Source organism: Falco biarmicus, chromosome 12 (genome assembly GCF_023638135.1).
Source record: "Falco biarmicus isolate bFalBia1 chromosome 12, bFalBia1.pri, whole genome shotgun sequence".
NCBI classification, from domain to species: domain Eukaryota; kingdom Metazoa; phylum Chordata; class Aves; order Falconiformes; family Falconidae; genus Falco; species Falco biarmicus.
Window position 1 is genome coordinate 31,447,126 of NC_079299.1, and position 27,467 is coordinate 31,474,592.

A 27,467-nucleotide genomic window follows, 5' to 3' on the forward strand; every position below is an offset into this window, starting at 1 on the left:
GCGCCCGCCACCCCTGCAGAGCCACCCGGCTGCGGGCGGCAAAGCCGTGCCCGCCGTGAGGCAGCGGCCCCCCGGGGCCGGCAGCCCTCTCCCCTCACTGCTTCCCCGGCAGGCGCCCGCGCCCGCTCCCCGCAAGCCTCCTCCGGGGCGCCCTCACGGCCCCAACATGGCGGCGCGGCCCCGCACCTGCCCCGCCTCGGGGCGCCGCGGCCGGGCGCGGGGAGCGGCGGAGGGCCGTGCCGCGCCCCGCCCCGCCGCAGGGCTCCGGCCGCCGCGGGGCCGGTAGGGGGCGCCCGGGGGCTCCGGTAGGAGCCGGGACCGTTTCTATTTAGCCGAAGGACGGCGGGAGGGGGGGAGAGGAGAGGGAGAGCGAGCGGGCGCCGGCACCGCAGCGGAGCCAGCGGAGGGACGGGGCCGAGCCGCTGCGGGGACGTGCCGCCGGGAGCACCGGCCCCGCCTCAGGTAGGAGCGGGCAGAGCGGGGCGGCAGCGTGCCCCGCCGTCCCCGGGGCGGCTTCGCGGGGCAGGGCCGGGTCCGGCAGGTGCTCGGCGGAGGCTTCTCCCCGCGGGGAGCCGGGTCGCTCCCGGGGCGGCCGGTGAGCCTCTATCGAGCGCTCCCTCTGCCACCCCGGAACGTGCGACAGCGGGGCGGTCGCGCTGCCTGCTCCTTGCCCGGCGCCGCGCCGCAGCGCACCGCTTCGGCTCGGTGTGGCGTTAAGTGCGATGTTATTTTAAACTCCATTTAGTTATTATTATTTCCGGCCCCCCCCTCCCCGCTGGATAAAACACAGCGGAGTGGCGGCGCGGCCGAGCCTCACCCTCCTCTCGCCGGAGCGCGGGGCCGCGTCCCGGCCGCCTCAGGTAGGGCCGGCGGGCGGCAGCGCCCCGGGACCCGCGCCCCGGGCACGGCCGAAGGGACCCCCGCCTCATTTGTTTTTCTCTCTTTCAAGGTTCACGATGTTGACAGCTATGTTCTTGGCTGCTCTCATTCTCATTACAGTACAGTCGCAGGAAACTGAAGAAACCATAACGTACACGGTAAGGTTTCATAGAGTTCGAGATAATTACTGCTTTGCGGGGATTCTTTCCTAAGTGACCCTTGAGAAAAGCCAAATTCCTTGCCATGCGATACAAAGGTCTTTCGAGTTCGAATGTTCGCAATAAAATAAGCTCTTCCTGCACTGAAACGGTGCTCGAAAGCTGGAGTTGACAAGACTGAGGAGAATGGGCTGCAACTGCCTGCTCTGAAAACCTCGTCTGTGCACTGAGCTGGATGAACTGAACAAAATTACGAGGTCTTAATATTTTTTTAATCCATTTTCATAAAGACGGGGTCCCTAGGAGCTTCGTTTGAAATATATGGAATTTGACAGATAATTAGGTCAAACATTCTTCTGTGTTTTCTTTTGGATGTTTCAAGCTGTTACTGACAAAATGTAAGTACTTCGGGACGCGGTGCTCTTAATGAAGCATCTGAGCTCTGGAGCCACCGCCGGGCTGGTCACTTCTGAGCTGCTTTTGAGCAGTGGTTTTGCGTGGCTTGATAAAATTGTACAAGAATACTGGAAATAGGTTCTGCTTGTAATCAAGTGATAAGGTAAGAGATTTAAAGGCCTTTTTCTAAGGGTTTGTTTTGGTGGTTTTTTTTTTTAAGTCTGCTTCTGTTCAGTCTTTGGCTTGCATAATGCATGTCACAGAAGGAGTGGCAATTACATCGGCTTGGGCCAGGGAAAAACCCGCATTTTCACATCTGATTACAGTCGTAATCCCTGCAACTTGCTTCATATGGGTGGACCTCTGAATATGTGTACAGACATCAGCGCAATGCCACACAAGCAGAAAATTCTGCACACATGCAAAAAGTTAGAGAACCACAGCCAAAGACCGAGATTGTGTCTTATACAAGTAATCCCACTGAAGTCAGTGGGATGGCTCAAGCAAGTAAATATTGCAGAGTTGGACCTTGTTGTAGAAGACAGAGCTTAAGGAAGCCTCAAGTGAGCATCAGGAAGTCTGTCATAAAATACTTCTAACACGGCTTTAGAAGCAATAGATTATTCTTTCTTTCTGAAGGTTGGAAGCACTTTTATATAGAGGGTCCTGTGATTTTTTTAAGTCCCTATATCTAAGTGGAAAATTAAGATCTAAATACCTTTTGAAAATCCAGACTAACATAGGGACCCCTCCCCCCTTCCTTTCTGCATTTATGTCGTGTCTTCAAAAAATTAAGTAGCATTTTCTGATAAGACTACATAGTTCGGTTTATAGCAATGGAAAATTTCTAGCATGCATATATGACTTGGGTTCCTATACTCCATTTTCAGAGAGGTCTTAGCATGTAGGTGCTTCAGTGATCATTCAACTCCAATCATGTAAAACTACTTAACAAAAAAAAATACTCAGCTTTTGGAAATTTTACTCTTAGGATGCTACTGTTTCTCATGCGTACATTGTATTCATTTAAGGCCAAATCCTTTTCTATTGGAAAAGTCCCTTCAGCTGCAGTAATAGAGGAACTTGGCTCCTTACAGTTAAATAGACAGTACTTCTGTTGTGTATTAACAGGAATTGGGTGATTCAGTAAATGCATGAATTAGCTGTTTTCCTTTGGGTTTGCATTTTCATAGCTAAAGTAACTTTGGTGTTGTCAACTCAGCATTTAGTCATTCCTTCAGAGATTGAAAATTGTAATAAGAGTTTGCTGTCCACTTACCCCTTTGGAAGAAAAAGCCTCCAAAGTTACAACTCACTGCCAGATTTGGCAGATCACTGGTGTCACCTGCAAATAAAGAAAATATTTTCAGTCCAGTTGCTGAGTCAGTGTCCGTTAGTAACAAGTTCCTCAAAATAACTTGAGGATACTACATGGAACATGTGGATCTAGGTGTCAGAAGGTCAAATTTGTCACTTTTATAGCTCCTCTGCAGCAGAGGAGTTGCAACAAGACTTAGCTTGCTTGACTCTGACTAATTACATTAGCCGACTCTATTCTTTTTTTCTATAGGGCCATTAAAGTAATATCCTAAGCAGCATAGGATGCATATGCACTTACATAGTACACCTCAGTTGATTCATTGATATTTTAAATGTTTGCTGTAGTTGGTAGCATTGTGATACTTTGCTAATCAGGTTTTTTTAACTGTCACTTGTGATTAAAATTACTGCCCTCTAGACCATTTAATGGTTTTGGGCAGAGGAATAATGAAAATGCCTACCTAACTGCAGGGCAGAATATTTAAAATTCTTCCTGAACTCACTAGTCTGCTTTGATATGAATAGTTGCTGAGTATAGTCTTGTTTGAATTTTGAGAAGTTTTATTTATCCAAGTAGTCCCCCTGTTATAAATTCTAACCGTTTATTGTATGTCTCACAATTATAAATTGTTCTTCCTAGACTGCAGTTCCTGGAGTCATGTAATTAAGAAGCATGTGAATGAATTTCCAGCTGTCGTGGGATCCTTCCCCATTGCTAGAGTGCTAATGGGAGAGAGTATAAAGTACAGGGGCATAAAAGCCCATTTAGTCCCTCTGGCAAACTGGCCCCAGGAATGAAAGATGTTCACCTGTTGGAAAGCAGTGAACCAGATCAAAATTCAGAAAACCTTGCTTCTCTTTCCTGAAATTTTCATACTGGTCACCTGGGTCAATCCAAAGGTTCATCTATTCCAGGATTCAGCCAATGACAGATGCTTTAAAACAGTGTATAGGAACAAGGCAAGGAGACAGTGATGCTTTTCTCACTTTGTTCTCCAGCCCCAGTAAAACCTACTGACTCACAACAAACGATATCTTAGGAACCTCCTGAGACAAAGGCTCTCTCTGTAGGTACTTGTTGTTCCTGCACAGCAACGCTGTACCAATAGCCACTTTTCTACCCTACCAAGGTACGCAAACATTGCATTTCCCTTAGCGTCAAACTTTGAGTTCATTGAAATATGATTGATTATTTTTCCAAAATAAAGAATACTGAGTAGCCTAACTTTTTTTTCTCCATAGCAATGCACGGATGGCTATGAATGGGATCCTGTTAGGCAACGGTGCAAAGGTACAGTAAATAATTTTCAAAGACATACTTGCCTTTGGTATTCTCTAAGTATTACCATTACACACCTCTGTTTTGGACAGGGAGGTGTGCTTGCATGTCTCATTGTGTTATTTGTATTACTGACTGTTTCAGAAGGTTCGACTGTTAAAAGCATGACTTGTGTTGTTGCTAACCACAGATATTGATGAGTGTGAAATAGTCCCAGATGCATGTAAAGGTGGGATGAAATGTGTTAACCACTATGGAGGATACCTCTGTCTACCTAGAACAGCACAAATAATTGTAAATGAGCGAGAAGAAGCAGCAGCTGAATCCACTAGTGGTCGAAACAATGTCATTCGACGGACTCCAGCTGATCCTCACCGTGCTCCTCCAAACCCAACTCATCAAATTCAGTGTGCAACTGGGTATGAGCAAAGTGATCACAATGTGTGCCAAGGTAAGCAAGCTGCCGTGTGTTTTACTTACAGTATAACTGGAGTGTGTGTGATAACAAATCTAATGCCTGGAAAATGACAGCCTAGAACTCTTGCATTTGCTAGAATATATTGTTGCACTATTAAACTGGACACATACACACTTAAGATATGTAAATAAAACACATGCATGTTCTTACTGTTCAAGGTAACGGAAATTGTGGTTTGTGGCAGCCTGACAGTCTGTTCCATCTATTTCAGACTAATAAGTAAATTAGTTGTCTACAGATCCTCAAAAAAACCCTTAATGCAAGTAAGCAACTTTAGTCAAGTAATTTTGTATTGTATTAAGTATGTCCAGGAGTGGCAGTAACTTCAAAAAAGTGGGCAGCACAGCAACTCATATCATAGACAATTTATAAAGGTTTGCAAAACTGTATTATTCAGTAAGTGAATGCTGTATGGAACAAAAAACAACCACCATATGAACTTTTACTTAGACCAGATTGTAATGCAGAAGAATACAGTGTTTTTTACTATGTATGAGGCATATTTCTCAAGTAGTAAGAACTAAACATCTGAACAGCTTGTGCCTTTCTGATCTCTATAGAAGTAGTTCTACGCAGACCCTGCCAGTTTACTTCCAGTCATGGTCTAGCCAGTCTTTGAAACTATGGCAATGAAGAGCATTCATCTGAGTGTACATACACCACACACAGGGCCAAAATTCTCAGGGTATTAGCAATGTTAATTGTGAGTCTGGTTCCTGAATGCATATAAGCACTGCTGTAAACTGAGACTGTTTCATTTATTATTTTATATAAATAGTTTACTCTTATACTTGCTGAAGTAACAAATGTTTCATCCAGTTTTGTTTTCTTTCATAAAAATGCATTCTACTCCTTGTTCGCAAACTTGGTTTTCAAGCACATTAGTGGGATACCCGTGCAAACAGAAGGCAAAACTTGACCCCATGGTTCATGTTTTCCACTTTGTGGCCCATGACAGTATAATCATATAAAACAGTACTTGAGTGACTATAATAAGGGCAAGCTGTAATATACAGTGGTAGTTCCTTTCTCCCTGGTATTCATGTATACAGAACGTTATTTATCACTAGTAAGTAAATTCCCTGTCATTCTGAAGCATAGTAATCATCATGGAGGCTGGATAAGTTATTTTTGTAGGCAAAGCCTCAGTTGCCTTTCTGGATTGTCTGCTAATATTCAACATTTCTGTCACTCGAATTCAAGAATGTTAAGTAAAGAACCTACTGCAGGAGGTCAGTACCATGATCCCCTTAACACTGAGTGTTCACTGAGGGTTATAAAGGGAAAATCAATGCCAAAGATGGCAAGTGATTTTATTTTTTTTTTTCCCCCCCTTAATTTCACTTGGCAAAGTAGCAGCAGAACCAAAACCAGAATACCCAACTCCTGTGTTTGAACCAGCTACTCCCTCCTTCAGGCAATGCTGAGTTACTGTGGCTGGCATTCATCTCCACTGGTGAATTGCAATAAACTGCTTCATCTTCAGCACGTAACAACATTTTTTATTTAAAAATGCTAGAAAACTTCAAAATGTGAGCCTCGCTTCTGCTGCAATGGCTTTAGGTGTAGAAATCGGGGATAGCATAGGGAAGTTTAAGTGTGTAGTACCAATACCTTACATTCCAAATGAAAGTTAAGAGTTAGGGTTAACTTAGGGATTGACAACTGGCTGAGGGTTCTGTCTTGTAGAAGAGAAGATTGGTGGTGATACATTACTATTATTTTACTCCATGCTTTGGCTTCCTGAAACTTGCAACTAAACATTTCTATTCAATTTACAAATCTTTGGTTAATTTATAATAACTAACTGTTGTTATAGTACCATAACTTTTTTAACTAGCAGACACACAAACTACGATGAAATCTTTTGGGCTTGACTGAATGAGACTTTTTTTGCTACTAATTTCCCTATGCCAAACTTCCAATCTAAATGCAGAAAGCATGGAAATATTAGTTTGTAAAAGCTGAAATGTATTGTACTGAATGAATTCCAGCTGGAGAAAGGGTAGTGGACAGTGTGCTTAAAAGAAAGGATAAAAGACTTCTGGAGCACTTAAAGCATGCATTCAAATTCATGATCTTCATGCTTTTCACTGCTGAAAATATCTTATAAAAGATAATCTTGATCAGCAATGGTCCCACTGTGGATTTATTTAATTATGGTTAAAAGACTTTGCTATGATAACTGCTTGAGGCTCCTAGGGAGTGTAACTTACACATATAGTCACACTTAAGCTTGTTTTATTGTTTAGTAAATGAAATATGAAGTCCAGCTCCTTCTAATTGTTTGCAGATGTATGACATTTTCCTTCCAGTCCAGCAGCACTATTTTATAACCAATATGAAAGTGTGGAGACCTCTGCTTAAAACAACAACATGCTCTAAGGAGCTGTATTACTGACATCATACTAGAGTACGAGGGGCCTTCTGTTTTAATACAAATGTCCACTCGCTTTTTAAACACCGAATAGTGAGGGTATGATAGGCCAAACACACTCACGTTGGTTTTGGTGCTTGGAATAAACACACATCAATGACACTGGTCCTGTCGGACTTAAGAGGCTTCAGTGATGTGCTGAGCTTCATCGTTGGGTAAAGCATGAAGTGTGGCCAGATCCTGTTTCTGTTCCCAGGAATGAGAAACATTCAGAGGGGTGCATGATTCTCTGCACCTTATCTGCCAAAACATGGCCATGGGCCTGAGTTACAAAAGATACTTAATGCCTTCTTAACTTCTGACCTGAAGAAAACAAGTAACAACTACAGTATTTATCAGTACTGAGAATTTTCTCTCTGTAATGCATACTGTTATCTATTCGAGACCACGTTGTGTATTAGTAACACAGGTGGCAGGTTGATAGCAAAGCACACTGCCTTGCAGAAGATGGCTCCATGGAAATGACAGCAGTTTCCTATGATATACATCATTTTTGTAACTACTAGTGATCTGAAGCATGTTCTTGTATAATTGTGTTGATGTTAGACGTGTGGGTAGCAAAAATCTCCTGCGAAATTATTAAGATACTGAACAGGAGCAGTAAGTACCAGGATCCCCCAAGACTGATGAAAAGATGAGGGTATATTTATTCTGGAGGAAGATCTCCTATGTAGAATATGTACAGAGCACAAGTTTTGTGCTTCAACTTAAAACATTTTCACTGTATCTGAAATTCTGAGTTTATTGACCTCAACTAATCCTTGCTTTTCCCCATCACTATATAGTCAGTTCACATTTCATAGTCACTTCTAAATTTGCCTTTAACAAAGGGCTGCTGAATTGGTCAATAAGGTAGATTATAACACACAGCACCTGCTAGCACTTTCAGGAAGCTGCTCAGATGTTCTGACCTGTCATCGTGTGATTATCACCCAAATTGGGAAAAGCAAAAAACAGAGTAAGAAATATTTTTAAGCAAATTACTGACTTAGCTATTATTCACAGATACTTTTTGCCTGATTAAAAAAAATTAAATAGCTGCACTCTGTTGCCTGCATACAAGACTGAATTGTATTTGTACTGTGACTTGAGTCGGCTCCTATTGAAATCAAAAGAAAATCACTCAATTAATTCAATTTTGTCAAATCTAGTCTGCAAGAAATTACTAGCTTTTCCTAGAATGTTAATGACACTTGAATGAAAAAAGAAAAGACCGAGCAAAGGTACCAAATAAACTTGAGAAAGGGAAAAACACTTCTTTTTTTTCTTGCCTTCATATGATGCTGGTAATAGAAGCAATAAAGTAAGCAAACTTTTTTGCTCTTCAGCTGGATTAGCTTCTTTATTTATTATAGAAATACTAATATTAGTATTTCTCCAGTCTCTATAATCCTTTGTGCTACTGTGACCCAAAAATACAGGTGGGAAGATGGATTGCAATAAAAGGTATCTATGCTTTCTTAAAGGGAGGAGTGGGAGAGAGATGCACATTTTTCCAGACAGTGCTGCCTAGACTTGGCGGATGTTGGTTGCTTTTTTGCTTTTCTGTGCAGGAAGGAAAGGAATGAACTTGTTTTCTGTGCTGTGGTTATTTGTCCCCTGCAAAATCATGCTGGGAATCTCTTCATCGGTAGGGGTTGGGGGACAGGGTTTGTTAAGTTTCACAGTACTCTTCAAAGTAACTTACTGTACTCAGTCTAGGCTTTTACCTCAAGAAGTTAACATAGTGTAAATAAGTGAAATAAGCCTAACTTTTGCACCTCTAGATTCTTCTTTTTATTTCTCCCCCCACCCCAAGGACAGAGGGACCAGGGAGAGCAGTTCATGATGCGTTTTTTTCCATACAGAAATCACTTTGTGTATATGTTGGGGATGTGCAACTAGCATATAAAGGATGTAAACACTGGGTAAGTGCAGGTACACTCAGCCTGGCCCTTTGCAGAACTGGTGCAGGCTGGAGAGCCCGGACATGCCTCCAGCAGGGAGCTCTTCACTGACATTTTGGCTAGGGTGCAGACTGCCCTTCTGAAATGCACCTCCTAATGAGTGCCACTTAATGCACTTTGGTTTGCCTCACTGAGCGGTCTTGGAACATACAAACAGATCCCATTCAGATGAAATTAAACCTGAAATGCACTGCAGGAGTGCTGCTAGTACACCGCAACTGCTAACGAGCATTCAAGCTCCGGGACCAGACTGGAGATTGCCCAGAGACCCTCAGAAATGTGTGTACTGGGACACTGGAGCCTCTGCACCAACCTGTGATCTGCTCCTGTAAGTCCACGCTATCTGTTAATATAACCTAAAATACACCTGTAACAGTTTCTTAGGCTGGTGCTAGGAATTTTTTTTTAATATTTTTGTAAAATACTGCACCATCCCAAGTTTTCTTTTTGTATTTAGCGAGTACTTTAACAAATGCTTTCAGGGATACTTTTAAAAGAGTCTGAGTTGTGACAAGTTAAGTTCCAGAGTTGTTGGAACAAGATCTGTTTAATTTGAGGATAGGATGAGTAGAGAGGCAGTGTTAGGAAAAATAATGATCTAATTATCTGTTTTAGGATGCCATTAGTTTATCACAGTGCTTACTCAGGCACAGTTCATATGTTGTACATATGTTTGCTGCAGTACTTCAGCAAGCAGAGAGTACTTGTTGCCAGCAGTAGCCACCCTAAGAACCTGACCTGGTTACACATGCCATTTGAATATTAATTACTTAAAAAAGCAGGAGGAATTCTCCAGGTCTAAGAGAATCCACAGAAGGATACAAGCTGACATTTTCACAGCTCTTTGTGCTGAGTGCTCATAGACAACAATTAATTTCTTGCACATTTGGGTACATCACAGAGATCATCTTTCATCAGCTCATCCTGAACTAATTGTTCAAGCTGTTAATTTATGAAACAGCTGCATTTTGCTGCAAAGAGCCCTTTCTGGAGCATCTCTTTAGTAGCCTTGAGGGACCAGAGGGGAGGCCACAAAAAACATCTTCTTTTGAGGGCCCGAGGGCCTGGCTTTGGGCATTTTGAAAATTTGGCCAGTCTGAATCATCTCCCATCTGTGCTATTTGCACAGCTGTGAGTGTCATGTCAAGACCTTGGAGAGATACTCCCCTTTTCTGTCTGACCATTTTACTATGAACATCCATCACATGCATAAATACTAGCAGACTCTTTACTTCCTTCAGTTACTTACTGCTTTTCCATTATTCTGACCCTGGCAGGAATATGCTCAGTACGTTGTAGCTAAAGATTCTTACCATATGCTAATCACACCAAGTGTCCTAGTTCAGGCAAGCTTCTGAAAGTTGTATTTACCTTAGTTTCCTGAATTGTGATTATGCAGGCAAGCGCTAGACTTCAAGTTTAAGTAAACTCATTAGCAGTTCTCATGGCTTCTTACTCAAGAAAAATGGGATTGTACAGTAGTCACATTGACTGTCATACTTTTGGGTTTGATTTGTTGTTTGTAAAGCCTGTTTGCTTAGTAGCTTTGAGGATGCTAATGTTTTGACAGACAAAACATAGCAAATGTATTCAGAAGGCACATGGCCTGAAAAAGGTCCAAACCTCCAGCCATCTGTCCTCCTTCAGATTTCACTCTCTAAGCTGGAGGTCTCTTTCATAATGCAACCAGGAACACCAGATAGCAAAGGGGAAGAACCTGAGAATGTGCTTATGTCTGATCCTGACTGGGCATCCCAGTATGCTTGGCACCCCATTAAAAGGCACAGAGTATTTATTTCTCTCTTCATGGAAATCCCTGTTTCTGTTGCAAACACTCAGACACAAGCATCCTAAAAGCCAGAAAAACCTACAAGGAATGACAGCTGTTCTCTGTTTGATTCAGTAGCATCAGGGAGCATAAAACATGATTTGTGGGAGCCCGGGCCAGCTTTTGTTCCCTGTTTCAATACCTGCTGTCAATAAATTGCAGTCTACAGCATTGCAGTGATACAGGGTGAGAGCACCCTGGCAGCTATTTCTAGCACCCTTCTTGGATAATTTTACAGTGACGCTGTTGCCACTTTGTGGATAGATTCTTTCTCCCATGATACTGGTATCCCATGATAGATACTTCCATGAAAGAATCTAGCAATGTTCTCAATGTGTTTGCTTTGAGCATGTCTCCAGCTATTTCATCCTGGACTACTACATTGTAGTTCTTTAGCCTGCTGAGAAAGGTGGTGTGTGCCTACTTTCTCCAGGTGTTTGCTCAGGGTAATTTTCTCTCAACTTACACTATTTTATCTGTTTTCAGACCTGATTCCTGCTTCAGATTACTTCGTATGTTATGGAATGATCTGAAGTTTATTTTCATTTTTGAGTTTTGGGTTACCAAATCACCTTTTCTAACCCTAGAACATTTCTGAAGGATCTCAGCATTACAGACAGTTTTTTAAGCGTCCAAGATACTTCTTGAGCATCTCCAATTGTGGGATGCTAATGTAGCAAGCTGGAAAACTAGTTCAAGAGCTGAAGTTCAAAACTGTTATTTTCTTTATTTTGTTCTATTTACAAGTTATTTTCTTCATTTCTTTTTCATGCTGGCAAAGGAAGATGATAACTGGTGTTTCTTTTTGCCTTTCTGTGTGTGCCAAAATAGTCCTATGGGAAAATCAAAGCTTCCTGCAAATACAGAAGTGGTCTATTTGGTTCTTCACTGTACCACTTAGTGATGCCTATGTTCCTTTGCATATCCTTTACTAAGGAAGAGTATCTGCTGCGCTATAGCCAAGCGAACCAGTCTCCACTGTTACTTGAATTGATTATGTTGTTTAGGCTTGCTATTTTGCCATTTTCCTATTGTCAAGGCCAATGAGTCTATAATACAAACAGTGTTATAGAACCCCATACTAATGGGGTATTTTTGGTTTGGTGCAAACCACAATGAGAAAGTAATTTTTGAGTTCACCTTACCAGGTTGCACCGTAAACATTCTGCGTATTCTGTGGTATCATCAACTGTTCTGTTACAGCATTTTGTCATAGCAACCCTTTTGTCCTGTGTATGTGTTAACAGAGTAAGAACTTACTGTTCATGGATTTCTTGGAAGTTGAGATTGGCCGTCTCCTTTCGTTGTACTTAAAGAATATTTATTCTGTTTTGTCCTCTGTGATGCTTTTTGAGCTATTTTTTCTGGACTGTCATCATTTATGCATGTTCTTTAGTAATTCATACAAAATTTAAACATCCTGTCATCTTATCAAAGGAAAGTTTGCCACATAAATGTCATAAAGTTCAATTGCTTCTATCCCCAAGACAGAAAGATCTGAACTTGTCTAGTAAGACCTCTTCTCTCTGTATGTGACAAGAATATATGAAATATGTAATCAGCCATAGAAAGTTAATGGATAAACACTGTGACATTTCAAAAATACTGTATTTGTTTTCAACTTTAATTTCATAAGTTTTGTTTTCATAGCATCCAGAAAGCAGTAGTTTTCGAGAAAAAGCTATTTGCCATAATTCGATATACAAGAAAACCTCAGATGAAAGAACGTATTAAATGCAGAAGAATCCTGCTTGTACCTTCTTTCATTTCCATTTTAACGTTACTAAAAATACAAGAGGGATTAGCAATTTACAGAGCTATAGTTTAGCATACATGTAGTTATTATAAAATACCTTCTATGCTCATTCACATGTTATTTGTTGATCTGAAATCATGTTAAAAGTAGGTTCTGGTGTAAGTATAGTGGAGAAATGTTTAATCTCTATGTATAATTATACGGTAAAACCTGTAGCTTTGAAGCTGAAAAAAGTTACTAAGAGAACAACATGTGTTACGCACTTTGGTAAGCTACAATGCTAAGAAAAAGTTCTTCACATCCAGACGTGAATTAGACCTATTAGACCCTTTTTGGCATAATATATCCCAATCTCTTAATTAAGCATTTTTAGAACTAGTTATTCAGTAGGCCCTTATCTGTTGCTGTTACCAAATACCTTAAATAAGTAACTTCCTGTAACTGAAAAATGCCCCATAACTATTTTGCAGTTAGAAGGCGTGGGGTGGTTTGTTGTTTTGTTTTTTGATGGGGGTTGTTTGTTGGGAGTTTTTTTGTTATGAGTTGGTTTGGGGTTTTTTTTTGTTTGTTTTGGGTTGGTTTGTTGTTTTGCTTTGGTTGTTTTGGGGTTTTTTTATGCAGCTTGCTTATTTTAATTTCTTGCTGTCAAAACACTAGTTTTCAGGTGCTGGGAAAAACAGTACTTGTTTGGTCAGGGATAGTGGTGATGATCCTAGATGGCTAACCACAGAAATAAGTTCTTAAATATGGTAAAGGATTCAGTGTATGAAGGCTTATCTCCTGGGAAGAGATGTTTACTTTGGGAAGCTGTGAATCTGTCTTTATTAGCTCCTGATTAAAAAAAATCCATGCCTTTCGAGTGGACATATCTAGACATCATTTACATCTATTTAAATCAGTTCTGAAAAGGAGAAGACATGGCTGAGCTTTCTTTTATAAGCTGAATTTAATCTGAAGTAAACTTCTAGTCTAATGCATGACCCGGTATGATAAGATATAAGTAAATCTGACATTGCACTTGAGCGTGCCTAGTCCATGCCTGAGCAAATGTTCTATGTGGTTTCCTGAGTACAAACAGAACTTGTTCAAGGATTTTTATATGCATGTGTCTGCACGGGTAGGATTTCTGTTAACACGTAACTGGTCATAATGTGTGCAATCAAACCTCAATAGATAGTGAAAGCAGTGGAGAGTATGGTCATTTTTACAGTTTCAAGGCTGAATGACTTCAGGAATGTGTTTTGTCCATCAACACCAGTAAAATCTTCAGCCTAAGTTTTCAGAGTAATTGGTCACTGTCTGCTGATGAGTTTTTACTTTCAAAAAGATGGTCTTCGTAAAGGGGAACTGGCCTTCTGCTGGCCACCAAGGAGATAATAATCTCATCTACTTTGATACTATTGACATCTGAATTTCACTATTAGCTGTAACTTCCATCAGAAGAAAAACTTTGATAAGTCAGATTGCTGTGTGAAACTGGTGTTTATACGAAGGTTTAGGTTTTTCAGTAATTAACATTCACAAGAGTTAAAGAAACCTGGGGGGAGAGGGGAAGTAAGACATTTTATGGGATGAAAAAATACCATGATGCCAGAAAAACAGTAATATGGACAATCAATTACCGCATATCTCTTAGCATTAACAATTTAAAAAGAAATCCTTATCAATACTGTAACAGTTGCATGTTCTAACAGAAGTAATTAGAATTGGAAAATGCAAGGACTTTTGACAGGTAACAATTTTCTGTATGGTTTTAACAAGGTTGCCCATAGGCTAACATTAAATAACAGACTTGCACAGAGGAAAGGAATAAAACATAGCAAAGGGAGCAGAAACTTAAGCATGATTTTAGCTGACTTGACTTAGCTTATAAAACCATCTTGATCAGAAAGATAGAAAAAGCAATCTTTTTCTTGTCGAGACTTTACTCCATGGAGAATTTTGGGTATCTAGGCTGCACTAGAAGAGAGGTGGAATTAAATACGCACTTAGAAGCAACAAATATAGTTTAGTATTTGGAGAAGGTTCATCTAAGTTGATAAAGATAGCATCATTTCAGGAAATAGATATCTTTTTCAAGTGACAAAAAAAATTGCTGAGTTCTACATCGATTTTGAAACCATTTTGTTTTGCACCTGTGTTACTAGGTCTTACCTGTAACTTTTATATCTTGTAGTATTTAAAACACTTTCTTAGTAGATTAATTTGTTCTCAAGGGACTTCTTTCTCAGGAACAAGTTCTCCACATTACTTTTAGATTATAAAAGTGAACCAGATAAAACAATGTATTGCCTGTCACAATTAGGGCTAGTTAAAATCAGTAATACTCCAACAGGCAGTGTTGCAGTTAGTGCATAGTCACATCAGAAATAAGCAATGCTTGGGAGCACCCACTGATCTGCCTTTGTAGGCTGTGGAGGATAGCTTACTTCATTCCTCCCAGAAGTTGTTGGAGACTAAGTCAGGAGAGCGTACAGAATACAAAAGTCATTCCCATTTCCCAGGGGTAAGCAAAAAACACATTCTTATCTGAAGTCATCCTGCTTGCATTTACTCTGCATCTAGGTCTTCCTCAATCTTATCTGGCTTGGATCATGCCAGATATTTTTTTCCAGCTCACTCTTTGTATGTTACTTGAGTAGAAAAGAAGTTTGGAATGGTTGCAAGACCCTAAGATATTGTCAACACTTCTACACCCAGTATTTTTTACCTAGTGCAGAAATCACCGTACCAACAGATAAAAATAGGCACAAGTCAACAACACTGTACTGGTTGAGCACCTCTTGGGCTGCTGGTGTTTGCAGAAGCAGGAGAGCATTACAGCTCAAATGAGCATGAGTTGGAAGAGTTATTACCATCCTCCTGATATGGCTTGTGCACTGCAAAAGTTGGGTGCAGGACAAAGCCATCTGTTTTTTTCCCATTGCAAACATTGTTTGACCATTATTTAAACAATCCAGAAAATATACTCATACATTTTAATCTATCATTGAGCATGTGGAAAATTATGATTTTGGGGAGAGGGCTGGGGTTTCGTTGTTTTTTTGTTTTGGTTTTTTTTTTTTTATTCCAAGGTAGAGTATTCCTCTATCAGGAGCTGTGGCTCTGTATGCCTATAAAAGCAAAAATTCCCCATTTCTAGAAAATATTTTTATGAAAAGGTTGCTTCCTTACGTATTTAAATCAAAACGTTCTCTCCATTAAGATTACACTCAAATTTCAGTATTCACCATTTAGAGAGTCTCTCCCTTACTATGTATGCAGATTTATAAGGCTCTAGGCACCTTTGAAATAAATTGAAAGCACAGCCATGTAATAAAGCCAAAACCAGAAACTAGCCAAGGAGATCCACCCAGCAACACCCTCGAAAACCCTCAGCCTCTTCCCCCAAGCACAGCTTTAGCGCACTAGTCTTGATCTTGTCTCTGCTTTCTCCACCCTCATGAAAGCTTCCTGGGGGATTCCCCAGCTAGCAGAGAAGCCCGAGCTACGCAAGTGGCTGTTTGTGATGCAGAAACAGTTCACTTGCTTGATTTTCTTACCTATCAAACAGCTCGTAAGAAGTGTGGCTGTTCACAATACTGCTCAGCCCATTTCAGGGGGAATATTGCAAAACAGGAGCAGATCACGGCAGAGGAAAGCAAGTTAGAGGATGAAGAGAGATTTTTAACAGTCAAGAAAAGAGATAAGTGTGGCAAAACTATTAGAAAGAATTAAGGGACTGGAGAAAGCAGATTTGCAATTGCTGTTTCCCACTTTGAAACACAACAATTCAAAACTTAATCTGTGATGCTGAAAGGTAGTATAGTCGGAGGACCCCAGAAAAGGAAATGCTTTCTGAACTCACTGCTATAGCATATGAGCAAGGCTAACAATTTAAGAACTTAATTAAACAAAGGTTTGGATGTTTTATACACTGTGACCAGAAGTTTAAAAAGAACAATTTTTGAAAGAGATAACAAACCTAATGTGTATGTTTAAGGCAGTTGTTAATAATGAAAGAATGTCAGGATGAGGTTGGTTGTTGGAAGGTTGATTGGCAATACCTGTACCCTTCTGAGGTGTCTCATGCTTCCCAGTTTGAGAAAGAACAGCCTGCTAAATTTTCCATCTTTCTCCATCTGGTGACAGCTACCTGTGGATTGAGCATAAAGCCTTTTCCCCAAAGCTTTGATTAATCGGTCTGGTGGACATCAGATGTTCAGTATGGTAATAGAACCATTCCCAGCCCTTCAAGCTGCAGAAGGTTCAGACTGTTTTTAGAGCACGCAAACCCGTACAGTTTTGTTGAAAACCTTTGGGAAATTCAGACAAAGTTTTCTGTAATTAAGAAAAAGTGTTTTATAAATAATCTGATCTGACTGTTAGCTGTCAAATGCAATTTAAAATATTTCTATATCAAAAATAAATCAGGTATTAATACCAGAACATTTTCATCATAGGAATTCACGGTTTGTTATTGTGGGGGAAATCATGCAATGCTGAAATTCAGTGACATCATTTTGTACTGCCACCGCTTTCAGAGGCCTTACTTAGACTCCATTCTTCTGGACATTTGCATGTAGAAGGAAACCTGTCCTGCCTTGAACAAGCTTAGCAGCACATGCATTTGCATACTTTAAGCAGCACTCAACTTTACACAACACTGTTGCTGTGTTTAGTGTTGTACTTGGGACAAAAGCAGCAGCAGCAGCTTGTATCGTTCTTTGCATTTGATTCTTTGTTTTAGTATCAGTCACGTCCAACCTAGCCAAAAACTGGCCTCAGCAAATTCTGGCTCGTAGATGATGTGGGAGCCCCGGGGGCTCCATACACATGCCTCATCTGTGACCAAACAGGGGCTAAGGAGCCATTTCACAGTGCCTTGTCCTCAGGGTGGAGTCACACTCCTACAACAGCTATGATCAGTAGGCTGAAAGCAAAATATTAAAGACACCAAAGGGACCAATTGGGATTTTCACAGGCTGAATGGCCACTCAGGGGGTTCAGCCAGAAAGAACGATCCTAAGTGTCTAAAAATATGAAAAACAGCAAAAAGGCGACACAAAAATGTTTTTTTAATTTGGCTGTAACGTTCCAAGTAGGACAGCCATGGGATCTGCCTGGATCAACTCAAGACCGTCTTCACAGAACACCGCAGAAGCTCACGCAATGCACCAACTAACACGCACTCCAGCTTTATGGCACAGAGTTACAGAACTGTCTCTGTCACACAAATTCAGATTCAAGACAGCATTACTGTCCCGTTGGGATGCAATTGGGATGGGCTGGGTAGACAACAGCCCTTAAAAACTGGAATGATAATATGCAGGTTTTTCCATTCCTATCATTTGTCCTTAATTTGAAAAATTAAACACTTATGTCCCATTGTTAACTATTCTTAGCACTAATTTCACAATTTAGACCAGTGATGACCAAATGGCTTCCTTACAGTTTTGGGTTTTTTTCCCCCTCAGTTCACAGCTGTCCTGAATTTATTTAGTTTGGTGCTTCCGTTGCATTAAAAAAAAACAAAAACAAAACAAAACAAACAAAAAAAAAAACCAAACAACATTTTGTGACTCGGTCTCCATAAATGTTTTAATCAGAAAACTCACTTGAGTCAACTACTGCCTGAAGATGTCTGTAAATCAGAGGAAAGAAAGGTACAGTTCTCCATTCTGGTTAATAGCTTAGAGTACATTCACAGCATCATAGAATAATTCAAGTGAGAAGGGACCTCAGGAAGTCTCTAGTCCAGCACCCCGCTCAAAGCAGAGTCAGGTCTGAGATTGCATGCTCAGAGCAGGGAGGTTTATCCCATCAGGTCTTGAAAACCATTGTGGATAGGGAGTGCACAATCTTTCCGGGCAACCTGTTCCACTTCTTCCCTGCCCTAGTGGTGAGAAAGGTTTTCCTTAGGTCCAGTCAGAATTCCTTCTTTCAATTCACCCCAGATTGATAGAGACAGACAAAAGAGATGTGCTAAAGATGCAGGCTTCTCTTCCCCCCTCCCTTAATTTTTCCATTATACTTCTAGGTGATTTGCATTGGTCCCTCAATTTTACTTATCCAGCTATTTAGAATTATTTATTATTTCTTTTGGCTGTAGCATGGAGCAGGTGCCAGTCACCAATGAAAGTTTCTTTCTGAAACACACCAGAAGCATTGAAAAAGCTCACTTGAGAAAACTTTCCATATTTGTGCTTTTAAACATTTGGCTTGCATTCCTACTTTATTTTCTTCAACAATATTAAAAAATACACTTACTTGGGGTTTACCTCTTACTAAGGCTGCGTCTTACTGTACTTTTCAGAACTGAAATTTTTATAAAATGTGGCAATGACTGGTTTGTTTTCTTACAAAAGGTGAAGGTGAGGAAGTGCTTTCTATAAGGGAAAGTAACACAATTCTGGGGCAGCCCTGGGCTTGAATGAAAACATCTGCATGGGCAGCAGACTAGCTAGTGAGCTGAATGTCATTCCCAACCTCCCATGACCCAACTCTTGCTACAAGTGGATCTCTGCAGGTTTTTCAGTTTATTAAAAAAAAAAAAACAACAACCCACACAAAAAACATACCACCAAAACCAAAAAAAAACCCCTATCAATATGTATCCACAAACCAGGAAACAAAATGTAAAGCTTCATTGATCAGTTTCTATGCTTCTAAACATGCAAAGCTCTGAGTAAATGCAAAGATATATTCATAGCTAGTCCCCACGAAACTTTTTCAAGTACTGAAAGTATATCGAGACTGATTTTACTTTGAGGTGTCAATATTAAGACCCATTTAGTTGTGTTCCAGTATTTAAAGCACATCCTTGGATCCCAGCAATTTCATTGACATCTTTGCACATGCCTAAATTTACACAATTACTTAATGCTGTCCTGAATAGGAATGCTGTCCTGAATTAGTCCTTCACCTTGTTGCTAGGATCTTTTATTTTAAAAACCCTCACTAAAAAACTTGCCAGAGCAAGCTTGCAATACCAAGTGCAGACTGATCCCGTTCACGGGTGGGTAGGAAATGCTTGAAAGTATAGGAGGGAGTAGCCTTGATCTGAAGGAACAGTGCTGTTTACTCAGCTTGCAGTTGCATTGCTGGGACATAGTTTTCAGATAATTCTCCGGAGTATCCCAGCTTGTCTCACATCTAGCAGTGCTGTCCCTTTTAGATACTTTTCATGTCATTTTTGTGTTTATTTAATTCTTTATTCTCTCTTCCTCTTTTCTTTACTTAAACTGGCAACAAGTGCCAAAAACTGACTGAAAACAGCAATTCACACTGTGATCCTGGATAATTTACTATACAATTAGCAGCATCGCAACGTGAGTTTCAAAATGTTAATGAAATAAAGCTGCTTCTTTAGGAAACAAGATACTTTACAGTTTATGATTTATGGTGACTAAATGTGATTGTGAACAGCTTACAGTGCCAGATGAAAAAATATTGTCACTTTTACTAACTAGATACTTCATGCCACTTCTGTAGGAAGTGATCCCTGGCTTGACTAAAGTAATCATCTCCTCAGTATCCTCTCTGTAAAATCTTATCCCTTCTAGAAATTGTATTGTAAAATTATTGTGATCTGAAAATCAGACACATTTTCTTCATTGTGAGGAGCATAATGATGCAGCAACATGACTGGTTTGGGACAGAATGACATGTAACTATGTTCACAGAGGGTTCTTTCCATGAACTTCTCAGATTCATTTTCTGGCTTGAGAGGCTTTGCTCTCTAGTACCGGACATTTTGGGTGAGCATGCTTACATGTAGTAAGTATGAAGCCTTATGGGGTAAATAAAAATTACTGCACAAATAAAAGTAATAATAAATCAAGCCCAAGAGTTTTAGGTCAATATGCACACTATTTACTGAACATTCTGTAGATAAGACATCATTGTTCTTTGCTTTTAAAAGATTTCTGGTTTTAATATGTATTCAGTCATTACTTATCTATTATGCTTTGCTTCCTTTTTGTTTTCCTTTAATTGAAAATGAGACCTAACTCCTTAAGAATCATTTGGACTTGATCCTAAAACACACTGAACACTTCCCAGTCCTTTTGAAAATAATAGGATACAAGAACTTTCACGACTGACTTTTCATTTTGCTGAGGTGTTTGAAACTTTGAAATCAGTTTAGAAGATCCTGTCTTGTTACTGAGACGTTGTATTTCTTTTCTTTCATATTGATCTTTTTGCCTGTCCATGAAATCTCCAAAGCTTACTGATAAGTCTGTTAGATACTAAATAAGTTTAGATACAGATCTAGCTACAGAGGATGTTCCACCAACTGCTAGGAACCAATCTTGTCATCAGTCTTCCACCAGTGTTTTGCATACTGAGTGGTAGTATCAGATTAATTAAAACCAGCCTCTAAATCAGTGGAGTTGGTTAGGTGCTATATACGAAATTTTTCAAGCCACTTAAGCCTACATATTTACAGTCTGTTAAAAAACTTCCCCACTACCACCACCCCTTCAGTAGTCCCTCTCTGGAAACCTTGTATTTTACAAAAAACTTTTACAAATTTTTACAGGCCACAAATATCATTACCTATCAGACTGGTTCTTCCTGTTCTTTGAAGTCCTCCATGCTCTCCTCTCTGAGACTGCAGGTTATTTGAAAGTGGTCCAGTCTTTCTATTCAGAGTTTGCATATCAGCAGAACAGTAAATCCTTATCCATGGTGAGGGCTTCTGTAAGCTAACAGCACAGAGAAATAAAAGTACTATGTTAGACCTCTTAAGCTTACACAATGGAGTTGATTTGCCTGGGAGAAGGCTTAATATTGCAAACAATGGTTTAGGTTACTCAAGCTAACAAAAATCATAGTAGCATAAATAGTAATAGGACTCGTAAATTTATCCGAAAACTTACTTTAAAACACTTTAGCTTTAGAACTTTAAGCAGTTCTCCCCCTTATCCTATTGGTAAGGAATTAAGGTGCTTGTAGGTGTTTACTTTTCCTACTACTACTATACTACTACTATAAATCAACCGTGTTACTAATACCTAGGTACCTATCTCCTTGCTTTACCTTTGAATTCTATTCTTTGCTCTTGGCATTAATTACTTTGATGTAATTAGTCTCCTGTAGATTCATCTTTTCGTCGTTCAGTTCATCTCTTGCTTCAGTAGTTATTGGAAGATAGCTCTTCCATGAAGAGCCACTAGACATATTTTTTTTTGCCATCCAGCAGATGAATGAGCATGGTATGGACTTTCCCCCTGAAGTGCACAGCTGCAAAGCCAAATGGACAATCAATCATACTGGAATTAAATCCATCTGGAAGGCATTTGAGGCAGAAGACTTCTATGAAAACCTTGGTTGTGACTGACAACTTTTTCCAATAGCTTTGATGGAAGTCTAAATTGAGAAATCTCTTCTCCCATCCTGTGAGAATTTATGAGCAAAATTTATTTTGACCAACCAATACTGGCCTGTATTCAACAGCATATGAGGCCCTTATATTCCCCTGTAGGCTTGTGTTCATTATTTAACCTCTGCAATGGTCATGGAAAGGCTAGATTTGATTTTAATCAAGCATTTATGACTGTCTACTTAAAGACAGAGACAATTGGGCAATGAAACGGTTATGCTGAGTAATGTACTGATAATGTTCTGGGCATCCCTCAAATGCTGAGATACAGACAGGCTACATATCCTTGGCAATTAGCTCATACACTCAATTTGCAAGAAAAATCAAAATCTGGGACCTCATGCCTTTTAAAGAGGGAATGGAAGAGACTGAAAGCCAAGCAAAATACCTTCTGAAAAAACGACGAAGAGAAGGAAGGGCCTCAATGCTGCCTTTTCAGGAAGGAAGCCTAAAGCTTCCCACTCATCTTTCTTCCTGGGGCCAGGAGCGAGAGAAACACCTCATGCCACAGAGTACTAAAAACTTGTCCAGTGAATCCACCAGGGCCTGTTCCTTCCCTGCAAAGGGGGAAGACTACAGTCAGCTGCGAAGCAGATTTCTAGTTATTCCTGCAGGTCTCTGGAGGCAAAAAGCCTGGTTTGGACGGGCATCTGTATTAGCAGTTGTCCCACAGTAGATCTCCTTCTATACCCATACTAGGCTCCATGCTGCTGGTGCTTTTCAACACCTGCCAGTGACGCAGCGCCGAAAGACCCTGATGTTGAGCCGTAGCTAATACTAGAGTATGCCTTTGAGGATTGAAATGGTTAACTTCTTTAAGTCCTTGGCTGTACCGCCTGCTTAACATCGACATGTTCTGGGGAGCGCCTCACTTTGTCACAACCACAAATAGTTTCAAAAACAACAATTTTCTTTAATTTGGTTGTAAACTATTCTTTCAGGAATTTCATCAACTTGCACGGAGTAGAAGGGATTGTTGGAGGAGCTTCTTGGCCTTTCATGACCGTCTTGTGAAAGCTGATTTTCTCACCAAACTGCGTTTTGACAAAGTGTGTTTCTTTCCCAGTGCTCATTTACCTGTGTTCTGTACATTTTAAGATCATCTTGAGACTTGCACAGGGCTGTATCTATTTTAGATTGTTTTTATTGGCAACTAATGTATACTACCATGTACCCACGTGAACAAAATTACAGAGCCCAGACAACTTTTGTACAGAGTTCCTTTGGCCACAGCTTCTCTGTGGGTTTCATTTGGCAGAAGCGATATCAAGCAGAAGTCTCCCTCATCTTCCGATGTAAACTAAAATACACCTTATAAATAGAAAACACAGGCACCAAAGGAGCAGTGCCTTTGGGCAAACAGCCACCTTTGGGCTATGGGAAAAATTCAGTTAGATATGATTCATAAATATAATTAATAGGGTGCCATAAACTCGCTTTGCTCTTCACAAAGGCACAGTCTCTACCTTGAAAAATCAGAAGGGCACAATCCAGAGGAATAGGGGAAGAAAAACAGGAGGAAAGTAAAAGTGGGAGATTTAAGGGGGAGAAAGAAAAATAGGGGCTTGAGTAGACAGAGTGGAAAGTATAATTTTGAAGACCATTAAACAATGCATGGAGTAAAATGAGGGGCTTTGTTAGGCACTGAATCCCTGTGTGCCTCACTTGTGATGAGCTCCAGCTTTAACTTTGCAAAATTCGAAGCATAATACATTTCAAAAAGAAGTTAGTTTGTTCTTTAAGCTCTAGTTTAGTTGAAGGCTCCTATTGATTACAGCTGGAGCTGGATCAAGCTTGAGCTGACTGTTCTGGCAGACTCTCATTTGTAAATACCTTTCATCTCATCCAGCAGTGATAATGATGTGCTTAGATGATGTGGCAGCAATTTTTTATCTGCTTGTTAGGTTTTCTACTTTATGCTAGCCAAGTACCCTAGAAAAGTTTGCTTACATTTTCATTAAGTCTCATGATTTCTTCCGAAGAAATTTTAACAGCTCTATCATAGTTTAAGTAGTCATTTCTTTCTTCACACTTGCTGACAAATTTGGAAGCAAAGGGCCCTATTCCACCGTGTTTAGCAAGTTTAAACATGTTACAAATAACCTTGTTATCTGATAGCATACCCCAAAGGAAAAGCCCTCAAAACTTCTATTTTTCCCAGGTTTCTGAGCATCTTGTCTACTAACCAAAGATGAAGCAGAAAAAAGGGGGTGGTATAGGCCCTGGATACTCTCTGCATGGATTTACACACTTGCTTAATACATGTAAATACGGGAAAATAAAGCATGGATCTTGTCAAACTTAAGAACTTAGCAAACAAGGAGTATTAGAAACAGCACTAATAGCAAATAGAGCTGAAGTATCTATCGCCAAGTCAGTGAGAGATTCCATGTCCTGCCTGGCAATCAGTCTAAATACATCCTTTCTCCTACTTCATGTGACCTTTTCAGGTCAGCAATGTTGTGTGTTAGGTTAATATTTTAAAACTGGAACTTTACTGGTATTTGGCCTACTTTTTTCTATTTATTTTCTAAACAAATGATAGCCACTCCCTTCTCAAACTAACCTTTTAAGCTTCGCCAGAAGTCTGTGAATATCACAAGGTATAAAAAAATAAAATAAAATCAAGTGCTCAGGCAAACCAAAGCAGGTTGCTGCATTTCACTGGACCAACAGTCCTGCAAAGCAGATTTCAAGAATAGCCTACTAACTCTAGGAAACACTGCCGAAATCTTATTTTCAATAGAAGGTGCCAGGATTATGGTAGCAGAGCATCTATTCTGAGGCAAACCCATGTAACTTCCAAGCCAAAGACCAGATGGGGGGAAAAAAAAAAAAAAAAAAAAAGAAAAAAAAGAGAAAAGCTGTCTCAGTTGCTACTTAGATTGCTTACAGACAGCTGGGAAGTCGCATCCTTAGGCTGAGAGCAGAGTCAATCCCAATGTTAAGGCAAAGTAATTTTGGAAGAAAAAATAGCACTCTCTTCCCAAGGAAACTTCTGGGTTTTAAAATGTTAGTTTTTATTTATTGCTGGCTCATTGAAAGAACAAAGTATTGTTTTGGTGTCTTTTTTCTTTTTTGTTCCCAAACACAGAAAAAAAAAAAGTGGCCGAACCCCAGAAAAATCTTAGTTTGGGGCCAAAAATAATAATAATTTTCAGTTTTAAGATTTTTTTTTTGTCAGGTTTTTGAAAGAACAACAAATACTTCCCAAGCACCAATCCAACTTACAAACTTCGGTAGACTGCACACCCTCAACTTCCTTCAGTTACCCTTCTCATCCACTTTCCCCTTGCCCACAGCCCACCATAACCTCCCCTGGGCTCCTGTCTTGCTCTTGCCATGTCCCAGGCGTGTATCAATCACAGCAGGACACATTCTCCTGCGCTTCACAGCGTGCACTGTACCCTCTCAGCACTTGCAGTTTAGGCATTCTTCTAACAGCTCCAACTATACTGTAAATCAGGAAAACAGCAGCAAAATACAGACATTGGCAGGTAGTTGCCAGCTCTCTGATCAAAAAGGGAGCATTGCAAACACCTTGGTGATCTAATCAGATCACACTGCTAGTCTTGAGTGTTTAATAAAGTGTTTAATAAGCACTATAAGTGAAAAGCAGCTACATTAGTACGGCTCTTCTGTATGTGCCTTGGGGTTTTTTTCCCATTTTTTTCTTTAGAGCCCACTTAGTCACCTCTATCATGATACATCTTTTAACTTTGATGTTCATTTTTTGTCCTTCATAAATATTCATACTGCCTTTTTTTTTTTCTTTTACCTTAAAAAAATAGAGTATTTTTTTCCCCCCTGGTGCCTCTGCCTCTCTTTTGATCCTGGCTTTGCCTCTTGTATCTATTCTTTTTCTAACAAAGAATTTTTAAAACTTCATTTTAAGCACTCTTCATGTTAGGAATTACATGGAAAATTGGATTTTCCTCTTATGTTCAAACAGAGAGCTAACTAATGTGAATTTATAAGCCCAGACAGACAAATTTACAAGATACTGTTTCTGATAGTTTTGTTAGATCAGTACCATATAACACCGCTTGTTTGTAGCATAGTCAAATTGATATTGCCACAAAAATCTTAACTTTTGCACATCCACTTTGCTTGAACTGTGCAACCTGAACATTGTGTTTTCCTATCCCAGCTCTTTCAATCTCCTCCCATCCCTAGAGTATATTTTGGACGAAATCAACTGATTTTTTTTTTAAGTACTATTTCCATAATTTGCTTTCATTGTTCTATCATTTAAAAGTTGTAGAAGGCATGAAAGTGAATTTGTTTTAACCATTTCAGGTTTTATTTCACAAGAAGCTAAAATACAGACCAGTGCCTGGCAATTATACTTTGAAAGTGAATAAGCTTTAGATATATTCTTCAAAACAAGGCATCTGTGGGTACATACAGGAACATGCTAAAAGTATCACATAACCATGTAGGAAAAATTCATAACTAAATAATGCCTTCAAAGGCATTTCTGAAGTTGGAACGGTATCAGGAATCTGCTTATTTACGTAGGGAGCTGTAGAGATTGCAGCATGTTGGTACTGCCAACAGATAGGATGATTAGTGCTAAAAACAATATCATCATTTAGATAAGCTTTCTCCTTCTGATAGCTGCTATTGAACTTGACTTGAACTTAAGTGTTCTCAGCTTGGGAACCACAGTTATAATTCCTAGAACAGATCGTTTAGCCTGCAAAAGCTGAAGGAGAATAAGATTTTATTGATAAAATTAACCCTTATATCAGATACTTTAAGTCCTTTGCCTTTACATCTTAAGTCCCTCATATCCTAAGGTCCCTTGTTTCTTAAGTTAGCAAATTGTGCACTGATGAACTATGCATTCACTACCAAAAAAAAAAAACCAACGCAAAAAATTGGGCTATTGTATTTCAGGCTAGGGTTGGATATCACATGGGTTATGCTCAATGCATCAGCTTGCTTGCTGTGTTAATTAGATTTTGTTCAGCTGATCACTAGCTGCCTTTACTGGCGGAAGGACATGCAAACCATGGTAGTGCCACACAGACTGATGAGGTTTTCACCTGACTGCATCCCCCACTGCAGAACCTTTGCCAGCAACTCCCACATGGATATGCCTCCCTCACCATGAGGAGACACTGTGGTTCCTCACAAGAGGAATGGTCTGATTAGGACTAAAGCAGTTGAAGATGTGCCAACATAGAAGAAAAGCAAGAGGTTTTTGCTGGAACTGTTTTCTGTGTTGTCTCAGAATAAAAGTTGCTTTTTAAAGCGTGCTCTGAAGCACAGTTTTTTGGGTGGAAGTTTTTGGTTTCCTTTGCAAGGACCCAGCAGCTGCCAGTGTAAGTGCTGTGAAAAGGCTTGCAAGATTTAATGAGCGATTCTTCAACTTCCTAATTAAAAACCACAATGAGCTTTCAGGTCTTTATTTCCCTAATATTACAGGTTGTAGCAGTAATATTTTTGTTCAGTCAAGCCTAGCTAAAGGAAAATACTTATGAGGTTTCCAAGGAGAGAAATAAACAAAATGGAAATGAATAGGGAACTTGGAACTTTTAAGTGTACGTAATTAAGAAAAAAAATACATCCTTCAGATAATTCTGGAAACTATTAGGAGGTATTCATAATTCATAAC

General features: G+C 39.9%; 1 protein-coding gene across 2 annotated transcripts in view; it reads left to right on the top strand.

Annotated features, from left to right (window-relative positions):
• The first annotated feature begins 350 nt into the window (after positions 1 to 350).
• EFEMP1 (EGF containing fibulin extracellular matrix protein 1) overlaps positions 351 to 27,467 on the top strand; it is a 49,572-nt gene continuing 22,455 nt past the window's right edge. Inside the window, exons 1-4 of one of the 2 annotated variants that reach the window (XM_056357641.1) lie at positions 351 to 462; positions 950 to 1,037; positions 3,996 to 4,044; positions 4,223 to 4,483. In XM_056357641.1, coding sequence (XP_056213616.1) covers positions 957 to 1,037; positions 3,996 to 4,044; positions 4,223 to 4,483 — 391 coding nt within the window. In that variant the 5' untranslated portion in view covers positions 351 to 462; positions 950 to 956. Of the gene's footprint in view, positions 463 to 529; positions 861 to 949; positions 1,038 to 3,995; positions 4,045 to 4,222; positions 4,484 to 27,467 lie in introns of those variants that run through there. The other variant, XM_056357642.1, reaches the window with a different exon arrangement.